Raw genomic sequence first — 19,397 nt, forward strand, 5'->3', positions numbered from 1 at the left:
AGGAAAGTGTTTGGTTCTCAGTGAATGTTGGTTTGAAGCAGGAGTGCGTGATGACTCCATGGTTGTTTAATTTGTTTATGGATGGGGTTGTTAGGGAGGTGAATGCAAGAGTTTTGGAAAGAGGGGCAAGTATGCAGTCTGTAGTAGATGAGAGAGCTTTGGAAGTGAGTCGGTTGTTGTTCGCTGATGATACAGCGCTGGTGGCTGATTCATGTAAGAAACTGCAGAAGTTGGTGTCTGAGTTTGGTAAAGTATATGAAAGAAGAAAACTGAGAGTAAATGTGAATAAGAGCAAGGTTATTAGGTCCAGTAGGGTTGAGGGATAAGTCGATTGGGAGGTAAGTTTGATGTTTGCTAGTTATTCCTGATGGATCTGTTAACGTGATACCATCAGCAGTATCAAGGACACAAGTATGTTCATATACCTCAGCAGTGTCCTAGGACACGAGTAATACACCGTGCAAAAACAATTTTCTTGCTTCTATAACGAACTGTGTAACGCTTCAATAACTATACATATATTTCAACAGCTGTTGATGGACTGACCATAAAAAAGAGTAGGTGAGCAAGACGAGGATCAAGAGAAGAACAAAAACTAATGAAAAATCAAGGGAACAAGAAAGGGGAAGAAGTATGAGCGGTGTTATGTCATCCCCCAGATCCTTCCTCAGGATAGCTGCTGAGGAGGTAAGTCACACAGTCCCAGGTGACTTGCTTCATAATATCAGGTAATATTGATTCCATGAACATTTTTCTCCCATTATATTTTGTCACCGTTCAAACATATCCGTTTGTCTGGATATGCATAGCTCTCCTATTGACACAGTCACCTAACTAATAAACTGTGGGTGGAGCATTATACACAATCCTCCTGGTTTTCCGCTGACAACTTCCATTATTCATTCGTCCTTCCTTTCCATTTTTCCCTTTTTATCTTCTCCTTCATTTTTTCTTTCTCTTTCTCTTTTCCCTTTCTTCTTATCCCCCCTGCAACTCCTCTCCTGTCTTCTCCCTTGCTCTCTCTGGTAAGCAGTAGGCAGCCACTGACCAGAGGGAAGCAATGCCGGTACTGAAAGCCTATGAATTTCATTGGCTGTCCGTTATCATTCCTTTAGCCCACATGGCTGTATTTTCTTTCTACCAAACCAATACTGTAGCTGATGGCTTTCATTCCACAAACACACAATCTCTCCATCACAGAAATAACACTTACGAACGAATGACTCACGCGACTCGTTCGTGGTAACCTGTACTTTCCTGCAGTGAGTCGTTAGCTCTGCCTATTGGCAGATTCTGGTCGTAAGTACTCGTGCGTAAGTAAATAAGTACTCTCTCGGCTTATATATATATATATATATATATATATATATATATATATATATATATATATATATATATATATATATATATATATATATATTTTTTTTTTTTTTTTTTGCTTTGTCGCCGTCTCCCGCGTTTGCGAGGTAGCGCAAGGAAACACGAAAGAAATGGCCCACCCACCCCCATACACATGTATATACACACGTCCACACACACAAATATACATACCTACACAGCTTTCCATGGTTTACCCCAGACGCTCCACATGCCCTGATTCAATCCACTGACAGCACGTCAACCCCGGTATACCACATCGATCCAATTCACTTTATTCCTTGCCCTCCTTTCACCCTCCTGCAAGTTCGGGCCCCGATCACACAAAATCTTTTTCACTCCATCTTTCCACCTCTAATTTGGTCTCCCACTTCTCCTCGTTCCCTCCACCTCCGACACATATATCCTCTTGGTCAATCTTTCCTCACTCATTCTCTCCATGTGACCAAACCATTTCAAAATACCCTCTTCTGCTCTCTCAACCACGCTCTTTTCATTTCCACACATCTCTCTTGCCCTTACGTTACTTACTCGATCAAACCACCTCACACCACACATTGTCCTCAAACATCTCACTTCCAGCACATCCATCCTCCCTCGCAAAACTCTATCCATAGCCCACGCCTCGCAACCATACAACATTGTTGGAACCACTATTCCTTCAAACATGCCCATTTTTGCTTTCCGAGATGATGTTCTCGACTTCCACACATTCTTCAAGGCTCCCAGGATTATCGCCCCCTTCCCCACCCTATGATCCACTTCCGCTTCCATGGTTCCATCCGCTGCCAGATCCACTCCCAGATATCTAAAACACTTTACTTCCTCCAGTTTTTCTCCATTCAAACTTACCTCCCAATTGACTTGACCCTCAACTCTACTGTACCTAATAACCTTGCTCTTATTCATATTTACTCTTAACTTTCTTCTTTCACACACTTTACCAAACTCAGTCACCAGCTTCTGCAGTTTCTCACATGAATCTGCCAACAGCGCTGTATCATCAGCGAACAACAACTGACTCACTTCCCAAGCTCTCTCATCCCCAACAGACTTCATACTTGCCCCTCTTTCCAAAACTCTTACATTTACCTCCCTAATAACCCAAACCCATCCATAAACAAATTAAACAACCATGGAGACATCACACACCCCTGCCGCAAACCTACATTCACTTAGAACGAATCACTTTCCTCTCTTCCTACACGTACACAAGCCTTACATCCTCGATAAAAACTTTTCACTGCTTCTAACAACTTGCCTCCCACACCATATATTCTTAATACTTTCCACAGAGCATCTCTATCAACTCTATCATATGCCTTCTCCAGATCCATAAATGCTACATACAAATCCATTTGCTTTTCTAAGTATTTCTCACATATATTCTTCAAAGCAAACACCTGATCCACACATCCTCTACCACTTCTGAAACCTCACTGCTCTTCCCCAATCTGATGCTCTGTACATGCCTTCACTCTCTGAATCAATACCCTCCCATATCATTTACCAGGAATACTCAACAAACTTATACCTCTGTAATTTGAGCACTCACTCTTATACCCTTTGCCTTTGTACAATGGCACTATGCACGCATTCCGCCAATCCTCAGGCACCTCACCATGAGTCATACATACATTAAATAACCTTACCAACCATTCAATAATACAGTCACCCCCTTTTTTAATAAATTCCACTGCAATACCATCCAAACCTGTTGCCTTGCCGGCTTTCATCTTCCGCAAAGCTTTTACTACCTCTTCTCTGTTTGCCAAATCATTTTCTCTAACCCTCTCACTTTGCACACCACCTCGACCAAAACACCCTATATCTGCCACTCTATCATCAAACACATTCGACAAACCTTCAAAATACTCACTCCATCTCCTTCTCACATCACCACTACTTGTTATCACCAACCCATTTGCGCCCTTCACTAAAGTTCCCATTTGCTCCCTTGTCTTACGCACTTTATTTACCTCCTTCCAGAACATCTTTTTATTCGACCTAAGATTTAATTATACTCTCTCACCCCAACTCTCCTTTGCCCTCCTTTTCACCTCTTGCACCTTTCTCTTCACCTCCTGTCTCTTTCTTTTATACATCTCCCACTCAATTGGGAATACCTGGTTTAAAAAGCGAGATATACATAAGTATTCGTATGTAAGTAGGAGAGATGGCCAGAGAGCGTTATTGGATTACGTGTTAATTGACATGCGCGCGAAAGAGAGACTTTTGGATGTTAATGTGCTGAGAGGTGCAACTGGAGGGTTGTCTGATCATTATCTTGTGGAGGCTAAGGTGAAGATTTGTATGGGTTTTCAGAAAAGAAGAGTTAATGTTGGGGTGAAGAGGGTGGTGAGAGTAAGTGAGCTTGGGAAGGAGACTTGTGTGAGGAAGTACCAGGAGGGACTGAGTACAGAATGGAAAAAGGTGAGAACAATGGAAGTAAGGGGAGTGGGAGAGGAATGGGATGTATTTAGGGAATCAGTGATGGATTGCGCAAAAGATGCTTGTGGCATGAGAATAGTGGGAGGTGGGTTGATTAGAAAGGGTAGTGATTGGTGGGATGAATAAGTAAGATTATTGGTGAAAGAGAAGAGAGAGGCATTTGGACGATTTTTGCAGGGAAAAAATGCAATTGAGTGGGAGATGTATAAAAGAAAGAGCCATATATATATATATATATATATATATATATATATATATATATATATATATATATATATATATATATATATATATATATATATATATATATATATATATATATATATATATATATATATATATATATATATATATATATATATATATATATATATATATATATATATATATATATATATATATATATATATATATATATATATATATATATATATATATATATATATATATATATATATATATATATATATATATATATATATATATATATATATATATATATATATATATATATATATATATATATATATATATATATATATATATATATATATATATATATATATATATATATATATATATATATATATATATATATATATATATGTATATATATAAAGCATCGCGGAAGATGAAAGCAGACATGGCGGCAGTTTTGGATGGTGTGGCAGAAGAATTCATTAAAAAAGGGGGTGACTGTATTGTTGACTGGTTGTTGAGGTTATTTGATGTATGTATGTCTTATGGTGAGGCACCTGAGGATTGGCGGAATGCATACAAAGTGCCATGGTACAAAAGCAAAGGGGATAAAAGTTTGTGCTCAAATTACAAAGGTATAAGTTTGTTGAGTACTCCTGGGAAATTATATGGGAGGGTATTAATTGAGAGGGTGACGGCATGCACAGAGCTTCAGATTGGGGAAGAGCAGTGTAGTTTCGAAAGTGGTAGAGGATGTGTGGATCAGGTATTTGCTTGGAAGAATGTATGTGAGAAATACTTAGAAAAGGAAATGGATTTGTATGTAGCATTTACAGATCTGGAGAAGGCATATGATAGAGTTGATAGAGATGCTCTGTGGAGGGTATTAAGAATATATGGTGTGGGAAGCAGGTTGTTAGAAGCAGTGAAAAGTTTTTATCGAAGATGTAAGGCATGTGTTCGTGTAGGAAGACAGGAAAGTCATTGGTTCTTAGTGAATGTACGTTGCGGCAGGGGTGTGTAATGTCTCAAAGGTTGTTTATGGATTGGGTTGTTAGTGAAGTTAATGCAAGAGTTTTGGAAAGAGGGGCAAGTATGCAGTCTGTTGTGGATGAGAGAGCTTGGGAAGTGAGTCAGTTGTTGTTCGCTGATGATACAGCGCTGGTGGCTTATTCGTGTGACAAACTGCAAAAGCTGGTGACTGAGTTTGGAAAAGTGTGTGAAAGAAGAAAGTTGAAAGTAAATATGAATAAGAGCAAGGTTATTAGGTACAGTAGGGTTGAGGGACAAGTCAATTGGGAGGTAAGTTTGAATGGAGATAAACTGGAGGAAGTGTTATAGATATCTGGGAGTGGATTTGGCAGCTGATGGAACCATGTAAGCGGAAGAGAATCATGTGGTGGGGGAGGGGGCGAAAGATCTGGAGGCGTTGAAAAATATGTGGAAGTCGAAAACATTATCTCGGAAAGCAAAAATGGGTATGTTTGAAGGAATAGTGGTTCCAACAATGTTATATGGTTGTGAGGCGTGGGCTATGGATCGAGTTGTGCAGAAGAGGGTGGATGTGCTGGAAATGAGATATTTGAGGACAATATATCGTGTGAGATGGTTTGATCGAAAAAGTAATAATAGGGTAAGAGAGCTGTGTGGTAATAAAAAGAGTGTGGTTGAGAGAGCAGAAGAGGGTGTTTTGAAATGATTTGGTCACATGGAGAAAATGAATGAGAAAAGATTGACCAAGAGGGTATATGTGTCAGAGATGGAGGGGACGAGGAGAAGTGGGAGATCTAATTAGAGGTGGAAAGATGGAGTGAAAAAGATTTTTAGTGATCGGGGCCTGTACATGCAGGAGGGTGAAAGGCGTGCAAGAAATAGACTGAATTGGAACGATGTGGTATACCGGGGTCGACGTGATGTCAGTGGATAGAACCAGTGCATATGAAGCATCTGCGGTAAACCATAGAAAGTTCTGTGGGGCCTGGATGTGGAAATGGAGCTATGGCTTCGGTGCACTATTACATGATAGCTAGAGACTGAGTGTGGAGGAATGTGCCCTTTGTTATATTTTCCTAGCGGTACCTCACGCACATTTGGGGGGAGGGGGTCGTTATTTCATGAGCGACGGGGTGGCGACGAGAATGAATAAAGGCAGACAGTATGAATTATATACATGTGTATATATGTATATGTCTCTGTGTGCATATATATGTATACGTTGAGATGTATAGGTATACATATTTGCGTGTATGGACGTGTATGTATATACATGTGTATGTGGGTGGTTAGGGCCATTTCTTTGGTCTGTTTCCTTGTGCTACCTCGCTAACGCGGGAGACAGCGACAAATCAAAATATATAATGAAAATATACATACATATATATTTTTTTTTTTTTTTTTTTTTTTTTTTTTTATACTTTGTCGCTGTCTCCCGCGTTTGCGAGGTAGCGCAAGGAAACAGACGAAAGAAATGGCCCAACCCCCCCCCCCATACACATGTACATACACACGTCCAGACACGCAAATATACATACCTACACAGCTTTCCATGGTTTACCCCAGACGCTTCACATGCCTTGCTTCAATCCACTGACAGCACGTCAACCCCTGTATACCACATGACTCCAATTCACTCTATTTCTTGCCCTCCGTTCACCCTCCTGCATGTTCAGGCCCCGATCACACAAAATCTTTTTCACTCCATCTTTCCACCTCCAATTTGGTCTCCCTCTTCTCCTCGTTCCCTCCACCTCCGACACATATATCCTCTTGGTCAATCTCTCCTCACTCATTCTCTCCATGTGCCCAAACCATTTCAAAACACCCTCTTCTGCTCTCTCGACCACGCTCTTTTTATTTCCACACATCTCTCTTACCCTTACGTTACTTACTCGATCAAACCACCTCACACCACACATTGTCCTCAAACATCTCATTTCCAGCACATCCATCCTCCTGCGCACATCTCTATCCATAGCCCACGCCTCGCAACCATACAGCATTGTTGGAACCACTATTCCCTCAAACATACCCATTTTTGCTTTCCGAGATAATGTTCTCGACTTCCACACATTTTTCAAGGCTCCCAAAATTTTCGCCCCCTCCCCCACCCTATGATCCACTTCCGCTTCCATGGTTCCATCCGCTGACAGATCCACTCCCAGATATCTAAAACACTTCACTTCCTCCAGTTTTTCTCCATTCAAACTCACCTCCCAATTGACTTGACCCTCACCCCTACTGTACCTAATAACCTTGCTCTTATTCACATTTACTCTCAACTTTCTTCTTCCACACACTTTACCAAACTCAGTCACCAGCTTCTGCAGTTTCTCACATGAATCAGCCACCAGCGCTGTATCATCAGCGAACAACAATTGACTCACTTCCCAAGCTCTCTCATCCCCAACAGACTTCATACTTGCCCCTCTTTCCAGGACTCTTGCATTTACCTCCTTTACAACCCCATCCATAAACAAATTAAACAACCATGGAGACATCACACACCCCTGCCGCAAACCTACATTCACTGAGAACCAATCACTTTCCTCTCTTCCTACACGTACACATGCCTTACATCCTCGATAAAAACTTTTCACTGCTTCTAACAACTTGCCTCCCACACCATATATTCTTAATACCTTCCACAGAGCATCTCTATCAACTCTATCATATGCCTTCTCCAGATCCATAAATGCTACATACAAATCCATTTGCTTTTCTAAGTATTTCTCACATACATTCTTCAAAGCAAACACCTGATCCACACATCCTCTACCACTTCTGAAACCGCACTGCTCTTCCCCAATCTGATGCTCTGTACATGCCTTCACCCTCTCAATCAATACCCTCCCATATAATTTACCAGGAATACTCAACAAACTTATACCTCTGTAATTTGAGCACTCACCCTTATCCCCTTTGCCTTTGTACAATGGCACTATGCACGCATTCCGCCAATCCTCAGGCACCTCACCATGAGTCATACATACATTAAATAACCTTACCAACCAGTCAACAATACAGTCACCCCCTTTCTTAATAAATTCCACTGCAATACCATCCAAACCTGCTGCCTTGCCGGCTTTCATCTTCCGCAAAGCTTTTACTACCTCTTCTCTGTTTACCAAATCATTTTCCCTAACCCTCTCACTTTGCACACCACCTCGACCAAAACACCCTATATCTGCCACTCTGTCATCAGACACATTCAACAAACCTTCAAAATACTCATTCCATCTCCTTCTCACATCACCGCTACTTGTTATCACCTCCCCATTTACGCCCTTCACCGAAGCTCCCATTTGCTCCCTTGTCTTACGCACCCTATTTACCTCCTTCCAGAACATCTTTTTATTCTCCCTAAAATTTACTGATAGTCTCTCACCCCAACTCTCATTTGCCCTTTTTTTCACCTCTTGCACCTTTCTCTTGACCTCCTGTCTCTTTCTTTTATACTTCTCCCACTCCATATATATATATATATATATATATATATATATATATATATATATATATATATATATATATATATATATAGGGGAGAAAGAATACTTCCCACGTATTCCCTGCGTGTCGTTGAAGGCGACTAAAAGGGAAGGGAGCGGGAGGCTGGAAATCCTCCCCTCATTTTTTTTTTTTTTTTCCAAAAGAAGAAACAGAGAAAGGGGCCAGGTGAGGATATTCCCTCAAAGGCCCAGTCCTTATCCTCTGTTCTTAACGCTACCTCGCTAATGCGGGAAATGGCGATTAGTATAAAAAAAAAAATATATATATATATGTATATATATATATATATATATATATATATATATATATATATATATATATATATATATATATATATATATGTATATATATATATATATATATATATATATATATATATATATATATATATATATATATATATATATATATATGTACATATATTTTTTTTTCTTTGTCGCTGTCTCCCGCGTTTGCCAGGTAGCGCAAGGAAACAGACGAAAGAAATGGCCCAACCCAAAACCATACACATGTATATACATACGTCCGCACACGCAAATACACATACCTACACAGCTTTCCATGGTTTACCCCTGACGCTTCACATGCCCTGATTCAATCCACTGACAGCACGTCAACCCCGGTATACCACATCGATCCAATTCACTCTATTCCTTGCCCTCCTTTCACCCTCCTGCATGTTCAGGCTCAGATCAGACAAAATCTTTTTCACTCCATCTTTCCACCTCCAATTTGGTCTACCACTTCTCCTCGTTCCCTCCACCTCCGACACATATATCCTCTTGGTCAATCTTTCCTCACTCATTCTCTCCATGTGCCCAAACCATTTCAAAACACCGTCATCTGTTCTCTCAACCACGCTCTTTTTATTTCCACACATCTCTCTTACCCTTGCGTTACTTACTCGATCAAACCACCTCACAACACATATTGTCCTCAAACATCTCATTTCCAGCACATCCATCCTCCTGCGCACAACTTTATCCATAGCCCACGACTCGCAACCATACAACATTGTTGGAACCACTATTCCTTCAAACATACCCATTTTTGCTTTCCGAGATTATGTTCTCGACTTCCACACATTCTTCAAGGCTCCCAGAATTTTCGCCCCCTCCCCCACACTATGATCCACTTCCCTTTCCAATGTTCCATCCGCTGCCAGATCCACTCCCAGATATCTAAAACACTTTACTTCCTCCAGTTTTTCTCCATTCAAACTTACCTCCCAATTGACTTGACCCTTAACCCTATTGTACCTAATAACCTTGCTCTTATTCACATTTACTCTTAACTTTCTTCTTTCACACACTTTACCATATACATATATATATATATATATATATATATATATATATATATATATATATATATATATATATATATATATATATATGTATATATATATTATTTACTCGTTAGCGAGGTAGAGCAAGGAAACAGACGAAAGAATGGCCCAACCCACCCACATACACATGTATATGCATACACGTCCACACACGCAAATATACATGCCTATACATCTCAATGTACACATATATGTACTCACACAGACATATACATATATACACATGTACATAATTCATACTGTCTGCCTTTATTCATTCCCATCGCCACCCTGCCACACATGGAATAACAACCCCCTCCCCCCTCAGGTGTGCGAGGAAGCGCTAGGAAAAGACAACAGAGGCCCCATTCGCTTACACTCAGACTCTAGCTGTCATGTAATAATGCACCGAAACCACCGCTCCCTTTCCACATCCAGGCCCCACACAACTTTCCATGGTTTACCCATGACGCTTCACATGCCCTTGTTCAATCCATTGACAGCAGGTCGACCCCGGTATACAACATCTTTCCAATTCACTCTTTTCCTTGCACGCCTCCATTATCAGGCCCCGATCACTCAAAATCTTTTTCACTCCATCTTTCCACCTCCAATTTGGTCTCCCACTTCTCCTCGTTCCCTCCACCTCTGACACATATATCCTCTTGGTCAATCTTTCCTCACTCATTCTCTCCATGTGACCAAACCATTTCAAAACACCCTATTCTGCTCTCTCAACCACATTGTTTTTATTTTGATACATCTCTCTTACCATTACATTTCTTACACGATCAAACCACCTCACACCACATATTGTCCTCAAACATCTCATTTCTAGCACATCCACCCTCCTGCGCACAACTCTATCCATAGCCCACACCTCGCAGCCATACAACATTGTCGGAAAAACTATTCCTTCACACATACCCATTTTTGGTTTACGAGATAATATTTTCGACCTCCAAACATTCTTCAAGGCTCCCAAAATTTTCGCCCCCTCCCCCACCCAATGATTCACTTCCGCTTCCATGGTTACATCCGCTGCCAGATCCACTCCCAGAAATCTAGCACACTTTATTTCCTCCAGTTTTTCTCCATTCAAACTTACCTCCCAGTTGACTTGACCCTCAACCCTACTGTACCTAATAACCTTGCTCTTATTCATATTTACTCTCAACTTTCTTTTTTCACACACTTTACCAAACTCAGTCACCAGGTTCTGCAGTTTCTCACACAAATCAGCCACCAACGCCCTATGATCAGCGATCAACAACTGACTCACTTCCCAAGCTCTCTCATCCACAACAGACTACATAATTGCCCCTCTTTCCAAAACTCTTGCATTCACCTCCCTAACAACCCTATCCATAAACAAATTAAAAAACCATGGAGACAACACACACCCCTGCCGCAAACCTACATTCACTGAGAACCAATCACTTTCCTCTCTTCCTACACGAACACGTGCCTTACATAATCGATAAAACCTTTCACTGCTTCTAGCAACTTGCCTCCCACATCATATATTCTTAATACTTTCCACAGAGCATGTCTATCAACTCTATCATATGCCTTCTCCAGATCCATAAATGCTACATAAAAATCCATTTGCTTTTCTAAGTATTTCTCACATACATTCTTCAAAGGAAACACCTGATCAGCACATTCTCTACCACTTCCAAAACCACACTGCTGTTCCCCAATCTGATGATCTGTACATGCCTTCACCCTCTCAATCTATACCCTCCCATATAATTTACCAGGAATACTCAACAAACTTATACCTCTGTACTCTGAACACTCACTTTTATCCCCTTTGCCTTTGTACAATGGCAATATGCAAGGATTCCGCCAATCCTCAGGCACCTCACGATGAATCATGTATACATTATATAACCTTACCAACCAGTCAACAATACAGTCACCAACTTTTTCAATAAATTCCACGGCAATACCATCCAAACCTGCTGCCTTCCCGGCTTTCATCTTTCGCAAAGCTTATACTACCTCTTCTCTGTTTACCAAATCATTTTCCCTAACCCTCTCACTTTGCACACCACCTCAACCAAAACAACCTATATCTGCCACTCTATCATCAAACAAATTCAACAAACCTTCAGAATACTCAATCCACCTCCTTCTCACATCACCACCACTTGTTATCACCTCCCCATTAGCCCCCTAGCCCCCTTCACTGAAGCTCCCATTTGTTCCCTTGTCTTACGCACTTTATTTACCTCCTTCCAAACATCTTTTTATTCTCCCTAAGATTTACTGATACTCTCTCACCCCAACTCTCATTTGCACTCTTTTTCACCTCTTGCACCTTTCTCTTGAACCCCTGCCTCTTCCTTTTAAATATCCACTCATTTGCATTTTCCCTGTAAAAATCGTCCAAATGCCTCTCTCTTCTCTTTCACTAATTATCTTACTTCTTCATCCCACCCCTCACTTCCCTTTCTAATCAACCCACCTCCCACGCTTCCCATGCCACAAGCTTCTTTTGCACAAGCCATCACTGCTTCCCTAAATACATCCCATTTCTCCCCCACTCCCCTTACTTCTTTTGTTCTTACCTTTTTCCATTCTGTAGTCAGTCTCACCTGGTACTTCTTCACATAAGTCTCTTTCCCAAGCTCACTTACTCTCACCACTCCCTTCACCCCAAGATTCTCTCTTCTTTTCTGAAAACCCCTACAAATCTTCACCTTCGCCTCCATAAGATAATGATCAGACATCCCTCCAGTTGCACCTCTCAGCACATTAACATCCAAAAGTTTCTCTTTTGCGCGTATATCAGTTACCATAATACAATAACGCTCTCTGGCCATCTCTCATACTTACATATGTATATCTCGCTTTTTAATCCAGGTATTCCCAATCACCAGTCCTTTTTCAGCAAATAAATCTATAAGCTCTTCAATATTTTCATTTACAACATTGTTTTTTTTTTTTTTCTTTTTTTTTTTTCAATTTTCCAAAAGAAGGAACAGAGAATTGGGCCAGGTGAGGGTATTCCCTCAAAGGCCCAGTCCTCTGTTCTTAACGCTACCTCGCTAATGCGGGAAATGGCGAATAGTTTGAAAGAAAGAAAAAGATATATGTATTTATATTTTTATTTTTTTTTTTTTTTTGCTTTGTCTCTGTCTCCCGCGTTTGCGAGGTAGAGCAAGGAAACAGACGAAAGAAATGGCCTAACACACCCCCATACACATGCATATACATAGGTCCACACACGCAAATATACATACCTACACAGCTTTCCATGGTTTACCCCAGACGCTTCATATGCCTTGATTCAATCCACTGACAGCACGTCAACCCCGGTATACCACATCGCTCCAATTCACTCTATTCCTTGCACTCCTTTCACCCTCCTGCATGTTCAGGCCCCGATCAGACAAAATCTTTTTCACTCCATCTTTCCACCTCCAATTTGGTCTCCCTCTTCTCCTCGTTCCCTCCACCTCCGACACATATATCCTCTTGGTCAATCTTTCCTCACTCATTCTCTTCATGTGCCCAAACCATTTCAAAACACCCTCTTCTGTTCTCTTAACCACGCTCTTTTTATTTCCACACATCTCTCTTTCCCTTACGTTACTTACTCGATCAAACCACCTCACACCACATATTGTCCTCAGACATCTCATTTCCAGCACATCCATCCTCCTGCGCACAACTCTATCCATAGCCCACGCCTCGCAACCATACAACATTGTTGGAACCACTATTCCTTCAAACATACCCATTTTTGCTTTCCGAGATAATGTTCTCGACTTCCACACATTCTTCAAGGCTCCCAGAATTTTCGCCCCCTCCCCCACCCAATGATCCACTTCCGCTTCCATGGTTCCATCCGCTTCCAGATCCACTCCCAGATATCTAAAACACTTCACTTCCTCCAGTTTTTCTCCATTCAAACTCACCTCCCAATTGACTTGACAATCAACCCTATTGTACCTAATAACCTTGCTCTTATTCACATTTACTCTTAACTTTCTTCTTTCACACACTTTACCAAACTCAGTTGCCAGCTTCTGCAGTTTCTCACATGAATCAGCCACCAGCGCTCTATCATCAGCGAACAACAACTGGCTCACTTCCCAAGCTCTCTCATCCCCAACAGACTTCATACTTGCCCCTCCTTCCAAAACTCTTGCATTTACCTCCCTAACAACCCCATCCATAAACAAATTAAACAACCATGGAGACATCACACACCCCTACCTTCAAACCTACATTCACTGAGAACCAATCACTTTCCTCTCTTCCTACACGTACACATGCCTTACATCCTCGATAAAAACTTTTCACTGCTTCTAACAACTTGCCTCCCACACCATATATTCTTAATACCTTCCACAGAGCATCTCTATCAACTCTATCATATGCCTTCTCCAGATCCATAAATGCTACATACAAATCCATATATATATATATATATATATATATATATATATATATATATATATATATATATATATATATATATATATATATATATATATATATATATATATATATCCCTGGGGATACGTGAGAAAGAATACTTCCCACGTATTCCCTGCGTGTCGTAAAAGGCGACTAAAAGGGGAGGGAGCGGAGGGAGCGGGGGGCTGGAAATCCTCCCCTCTCGTTTTTTTTTTTTTTTTTATTTTTCCAAAAGAAGGTACAGGGAAGGAGGCCAGGTGAGGATATTCCCTCAGAGGCCCAGTCCTCTGTTCTGAACGCTACCTTGCTAACGCGGGAAATGGCGAATAGTTTGAAAAAAGATATATATATATATATATATATATATATATATATATATATATATATATATATATATATATAGGTACAGTAGGGTTGAGGGTCAAGTCAATTGGGAGGTAAGTTTGAATGGAGAAAAACTGGAGGAAGTAAAGTGTTTTAGATATCTGGGAGTTGATCTGGCAGCGGATGGAACCATGGAAGCGGAAGTGAATCATAGGGTGGGGGAGGGGGCGAGAATCCTGGGAGCCTTGAAGAATGTGTGGAAGTCGAGAACATTATCTCGGAAAGCAAAAATGGGTATGTTTGAAGGAATAGTGGTTCCAACAATGTTGTATGGTTGCGAGGCGTGGGCTATGGATTGAGTTGTGCGCAGGAGGGTGGATGTGCTGGAAATGAGATATTTGAGGACAATGTGTGGTGTGAGGTTGTTTGATCGAGTAAGTAATGTAAGGGTAAGAGAGATGTGTGGAAATAAAAAGAGCGTGGTTGAGAGAGCAGAAGAGGGTGTTTTGAAATGGTTTGGGCACATGGAGAGAATGAGTGAGGAAAGATTGACCAAGAGGATATATATGTCGGAGGTGGAGGGAACGAGGAGAAGTGGGAGACCAAATTGGAGGTGGAAAGATGAAGTGAAAAAGATTTTGTCTGATCGGGGCCTGAACATGCAGGAGGGTGAAAGGAGGGCAAGGAATAAAGTGAATTGGATAGATGTGTTATACCAGGGTTGAAGTGCTGTCAGTGGATTGAATCAGGGCATGTGAAGCGTCTGGGGTAAACCATGGAAAGTTGTGTGGGGCCTGGATGTGGAAAGGGAGCTGTGGTTTTGGGCATTATTGCGTGGCAGCTGGAGATTGAGTGTGAACAAATGGGGCCTTTGTTGTCTTTTCCTAGTGCTACCTCGCACACATGATGGGGGAGGGGGAAGGTATTCCATGTGTGGCGAGGTGGTGATGGGAGTGAATGGGGGTAGACAGTGTGAATTGTGTGCATGGGTATATATGTATGTGTCTGTGTATGTATATATATGTGTACATTGAGATGTATAGGTATGTATATTTGCGTGTGTGGACGTGTGTGTGTGTACATTGTGTATGGGGGTGTGTTAGGCCATTTCTTTCGTCTGTTTCCTTGCGCTACCTCGCAAACGCGGGAGACAGCGACAAAGTATAAAAAAAAAAAAAATATATATATATATATATATATATATATATATATATATATATATATATATATATATATATATATATATATGATTATTCGTTCACACTCAGTCTCTAGCTGTCATGTGTAATGCACCGAAACCACAACTCCTTATCCACATCCAGGCCCCACCTATCCTTCCATGGTTTACCCCAGACGCTTCACATGCTCCGGCTCATTCAATGACAGCACGTCGTCCTCGGTATACCACATTGTTCTTATTCAGTGTATTCTTTCCACGACGCCTTTCATCCTACTCTGTGTTTAGGTCCTGATCGCTCAAAATGTTTTCCGCATTCATCCTCCACCTCTAATGTGGTCACCCACTTCTCGTTACCTCTTTTTGTGACACACATATCCTCTTTGTCAATCTTCCTTTATTCATTCTCTTCATATATGCAAAACATTTCAAGAAACCCTATTCAGCTTTCTCAACCACACTCTTTTTATTTCCACTCATCTCTCTTACCCTTTCATTACTTACTCGATCAAACCACGTCACACCACATACTGTCCTCAAACATTTCATTTCCAACACACCCACCCTCCTCCGCACAAGGCTATCTATAGCCCATATCCCGGAACCATAAAACTGTTGGAACTGCTATTCCTCCACTCATAACCATTTTTGCTCTACGAGATAACGTTTTCTCTTTCCACACATTCTTTATCGCTCCCAGAACCTTGGCCCCTTCCCCCCACCTTGTGACTCACTTCCGTTTCCATGGTTCTATTCGTTTCTAAGTCCACTCCCAAATATATACAATGCTTCACTTCCTCCAAATATCTCCTCTCAAATCTACATCCTAACAAACTTGTTCCTCAACCCTACTAAACCTAACAACCTTGCTCTTATTCATATTCATTTTGAAATTTTCTCTTTTTACACATTTCTCCAAACTCAGTTACCAAATCTTGCGAATCCATGAGAAAAGAATCTAGAAAATATATGGTTTCTCTGCACTAACATCTTATCGGCTCATAAATTGAAAAATATGGTAGTGAAAAAGTGCATTCATAGAATAAATCTAAAGCTGAGATGAGTTTCCTCTTAAGTGGGGTAGGGATAATCTTATAAGAATACTCTTGAATAGAATATGTCTGAAATGTAGAAGTAACAAACAACTTCAGCATCCCTCCACCCGCCCACCCCAAGGAAATTGAAAATATAGCATTTTTGCTAAAATTAACACCTAGATGAAAAAAAGTGCTAGAAATCTAATAGCAATATATTTTAGCCATAGTTGTTATAATAATGATGTTTTAGATATATGTAAAGATTGTGAAAAGTTTATGACAAATATTTCAACAATTAATTTAATCCATAAAGCGCAGAATCTAGTATTTACCCCAACTGAAGTAGTTTCCCGTTAAATGGTCATAATTAACGTCATTCAAGCACAAAACATTATTTCTTCATAGAAACTAGGCAATTTTGTGCTCTTTATCTGCATGCCACCTGTCAATCACGTAATAAGTTCGTGTTTGCTCGGATTTCATTGGAACAAACAACAGGATAACTCATCACTCTGTCGCATTTAAGTGTTCCTAGAGGAATGGTGTCTAATGTTTATTTTCATCAGTGAAATTGTAAGCCACAGTACTAGGCAAGCTACTAAGTGCCATATATTTGGTCAACCAGATCAACTGAAACAAGCTGTTTTTCTAACATATAAAGATTTGATGAAAGCATGCCAGCTGGAGCAAAATATATTGTCATTCTCTACTTCAAAGCAATCAGCATTTTCAGGTATTTGTGACATAGTTATTAACTTCATGGAAATCTGGCAGACAACATCAATTCCTATTGTATCAAAAAATAATATTGAAGATATGATCGATAATCATCACACAAAATATAAGAGACTTTTATATCACTAGAAAAGATATGGCCTCGTATCAAATGAAGCTCATTGAATTTCAGGATCATGCAAAAGCTCTCCTTGATATTGCTGCTTGTAATTGTTTACATATGTATTCTTGTAATTGTCCAGCTATATAGTTCCTAGAAATGAACATGAATTTTTGATGGATCAAATGTCAGAGAGAAAGATGACAATTGATGGTGTAGACCGTCAAGAAAGTTAGAGTATTGGAAAAAAGTCTGAACACAAAAACACGGATACATAAACAAGATACTGAATTAGGTCATTCATCTTTATCTTTTATAGTTCTTCCTTCATCTTCAGAATCAGAGATAAGCTCATATGAACCATCAGACAGTTACCTCCTCCGAGTGCCAAGAGAGATTTCAATAAAAAACATTTGACTTCTAACTTCTCAGCCGCAGCAGGCGCTTGTGACAGACCAGGCGTATCAGACAGGGATGCTGTTACTATCTCCAGTTCACTACTGCAGGATGCAGGTGACACTGATGAAAGCAATGCCAATCTGATTATTGACAGAAACAAAACTCGCCGTGAAAGGCAAAATGCACGCAGTGAAAGTCAGTGAGAGGTACAGAACTAATCCTTCTGCCATTTACTCTGATGGATGCAAGGATGAAACTATTGTCAGAGAACAAAAAGGCAGGGAATTATCAAAATTCGTTGTAAATGACAAGCATAATTGTCTTCTAGAAGCGCCGGGATCAAAATTTATCACTAATGTTACTCCGAATTGAGGTAACGGCAGTGATATTATAAAAGAAATGCGAGGTTTTCTTATTTCATCAGATGTTGATCTAACATAAAGGAGAGCAATTGGACGCGATGGCACTGCTGAAAATACAGTTCTCGAACATCATCAAGAGTGGCATTCCCATTGGAAATTATCATTTCAATATGTCATGCCACACGCAGGCAGTAAAACGCCATAAAAAACTAATTACAGAAGCATCAACTGAAATGTGTGGTCAGATAAGTAGAGATGGGTACACTAGAACAACTCCTTAAAGCAGAAAGGCTCTGCCAAAATCTGACTCAAAAAAAGAATTCATGACTTAAAAAGACAGAGCTGCTTATGTGTTTGTGTGGTTATGAGGGAGTTAGAGTGGACCTCACAGTGCAGCCACGCGGGTCCACGTCGTGAGTTCTGGGTTATTTCTGAAATACTATACTTCACATTTCTGAGGTACAGAACTTCAGAAATAAGAAGAGCTGTATACAATAGACTACTTGTTATAGCTTAAAGGAAAACCACACAGTAAACTTCAAATTCCATTTCATATTAATACTTATATGACATACAAAATCAATGGCATCTATTTACGAATCTAATATTTCTGTAATAAAGAAGATGTCATTCTTAGCTAATGTTGTTTATATATTTCAATTGCATTCAAGACCACTATCATAGCACCTATGGCTGAAAAATATTGCAATTAGATTTTTAGCGATTTTTCAAAAGCAGGTGGTATTCTTAGCAAAAATGATATATTTCTACTTTCCTTTGGGGGGCTCAAGAAGTTTTTCAGTTACTTTCAGATTTCAGAAATATTTCATCTAAGTGAATTTCTATGAAATTAAACCTACCCCACTTCAAACCAAACATATTTTCAGGTTTAGTTTTATTCTTTAAATGCGCTTTTTTGATACCGTATTTTTCAGTTTTTGAGCTCCTTTAGGGCGTTAAAGATGTGGGC

At 40.1% G+C, this 19,397-nt stretch overlaps 1 protein-coding gene across 1 annotated transcript in view; it reads left to right on the forward strand.

Annotated features, from left to right (window-relative positions):
- The first annotated feature begins 645 nt into the window (after positions 1 to 645).
- Positions 646 to 19,397, forward strand: part of LOC139765807 (probable glutamate receptor) — an 88,903-nt gene continuing 70,151 nt past the window's right edge. Inside the window, exon 1 of the mRNA XM_071693599.1 lies at positions 646 to 687. Within this exon, the coding sequence (XP_071549700.1) occupies positions 646 to 687 (42 nt within the window). The remainder of the gene's footprint in view (positions 688 to 19,397) is intronic.

This window comes from Panulirus ornatus, chromosome 56 (genome assembly GCF_036320965.1).
Source record: "Panulirus ornatus isolate Po-2019 chromosome 56, ASM3632096v1, whole genome shotgun sequence".
Lineage (NCBI taxonomy): Eukaryota > Metazoa > Arthropoda > Malacostraca > Decapoda > Palinuridae > Panulirus > Panulirus ornatus.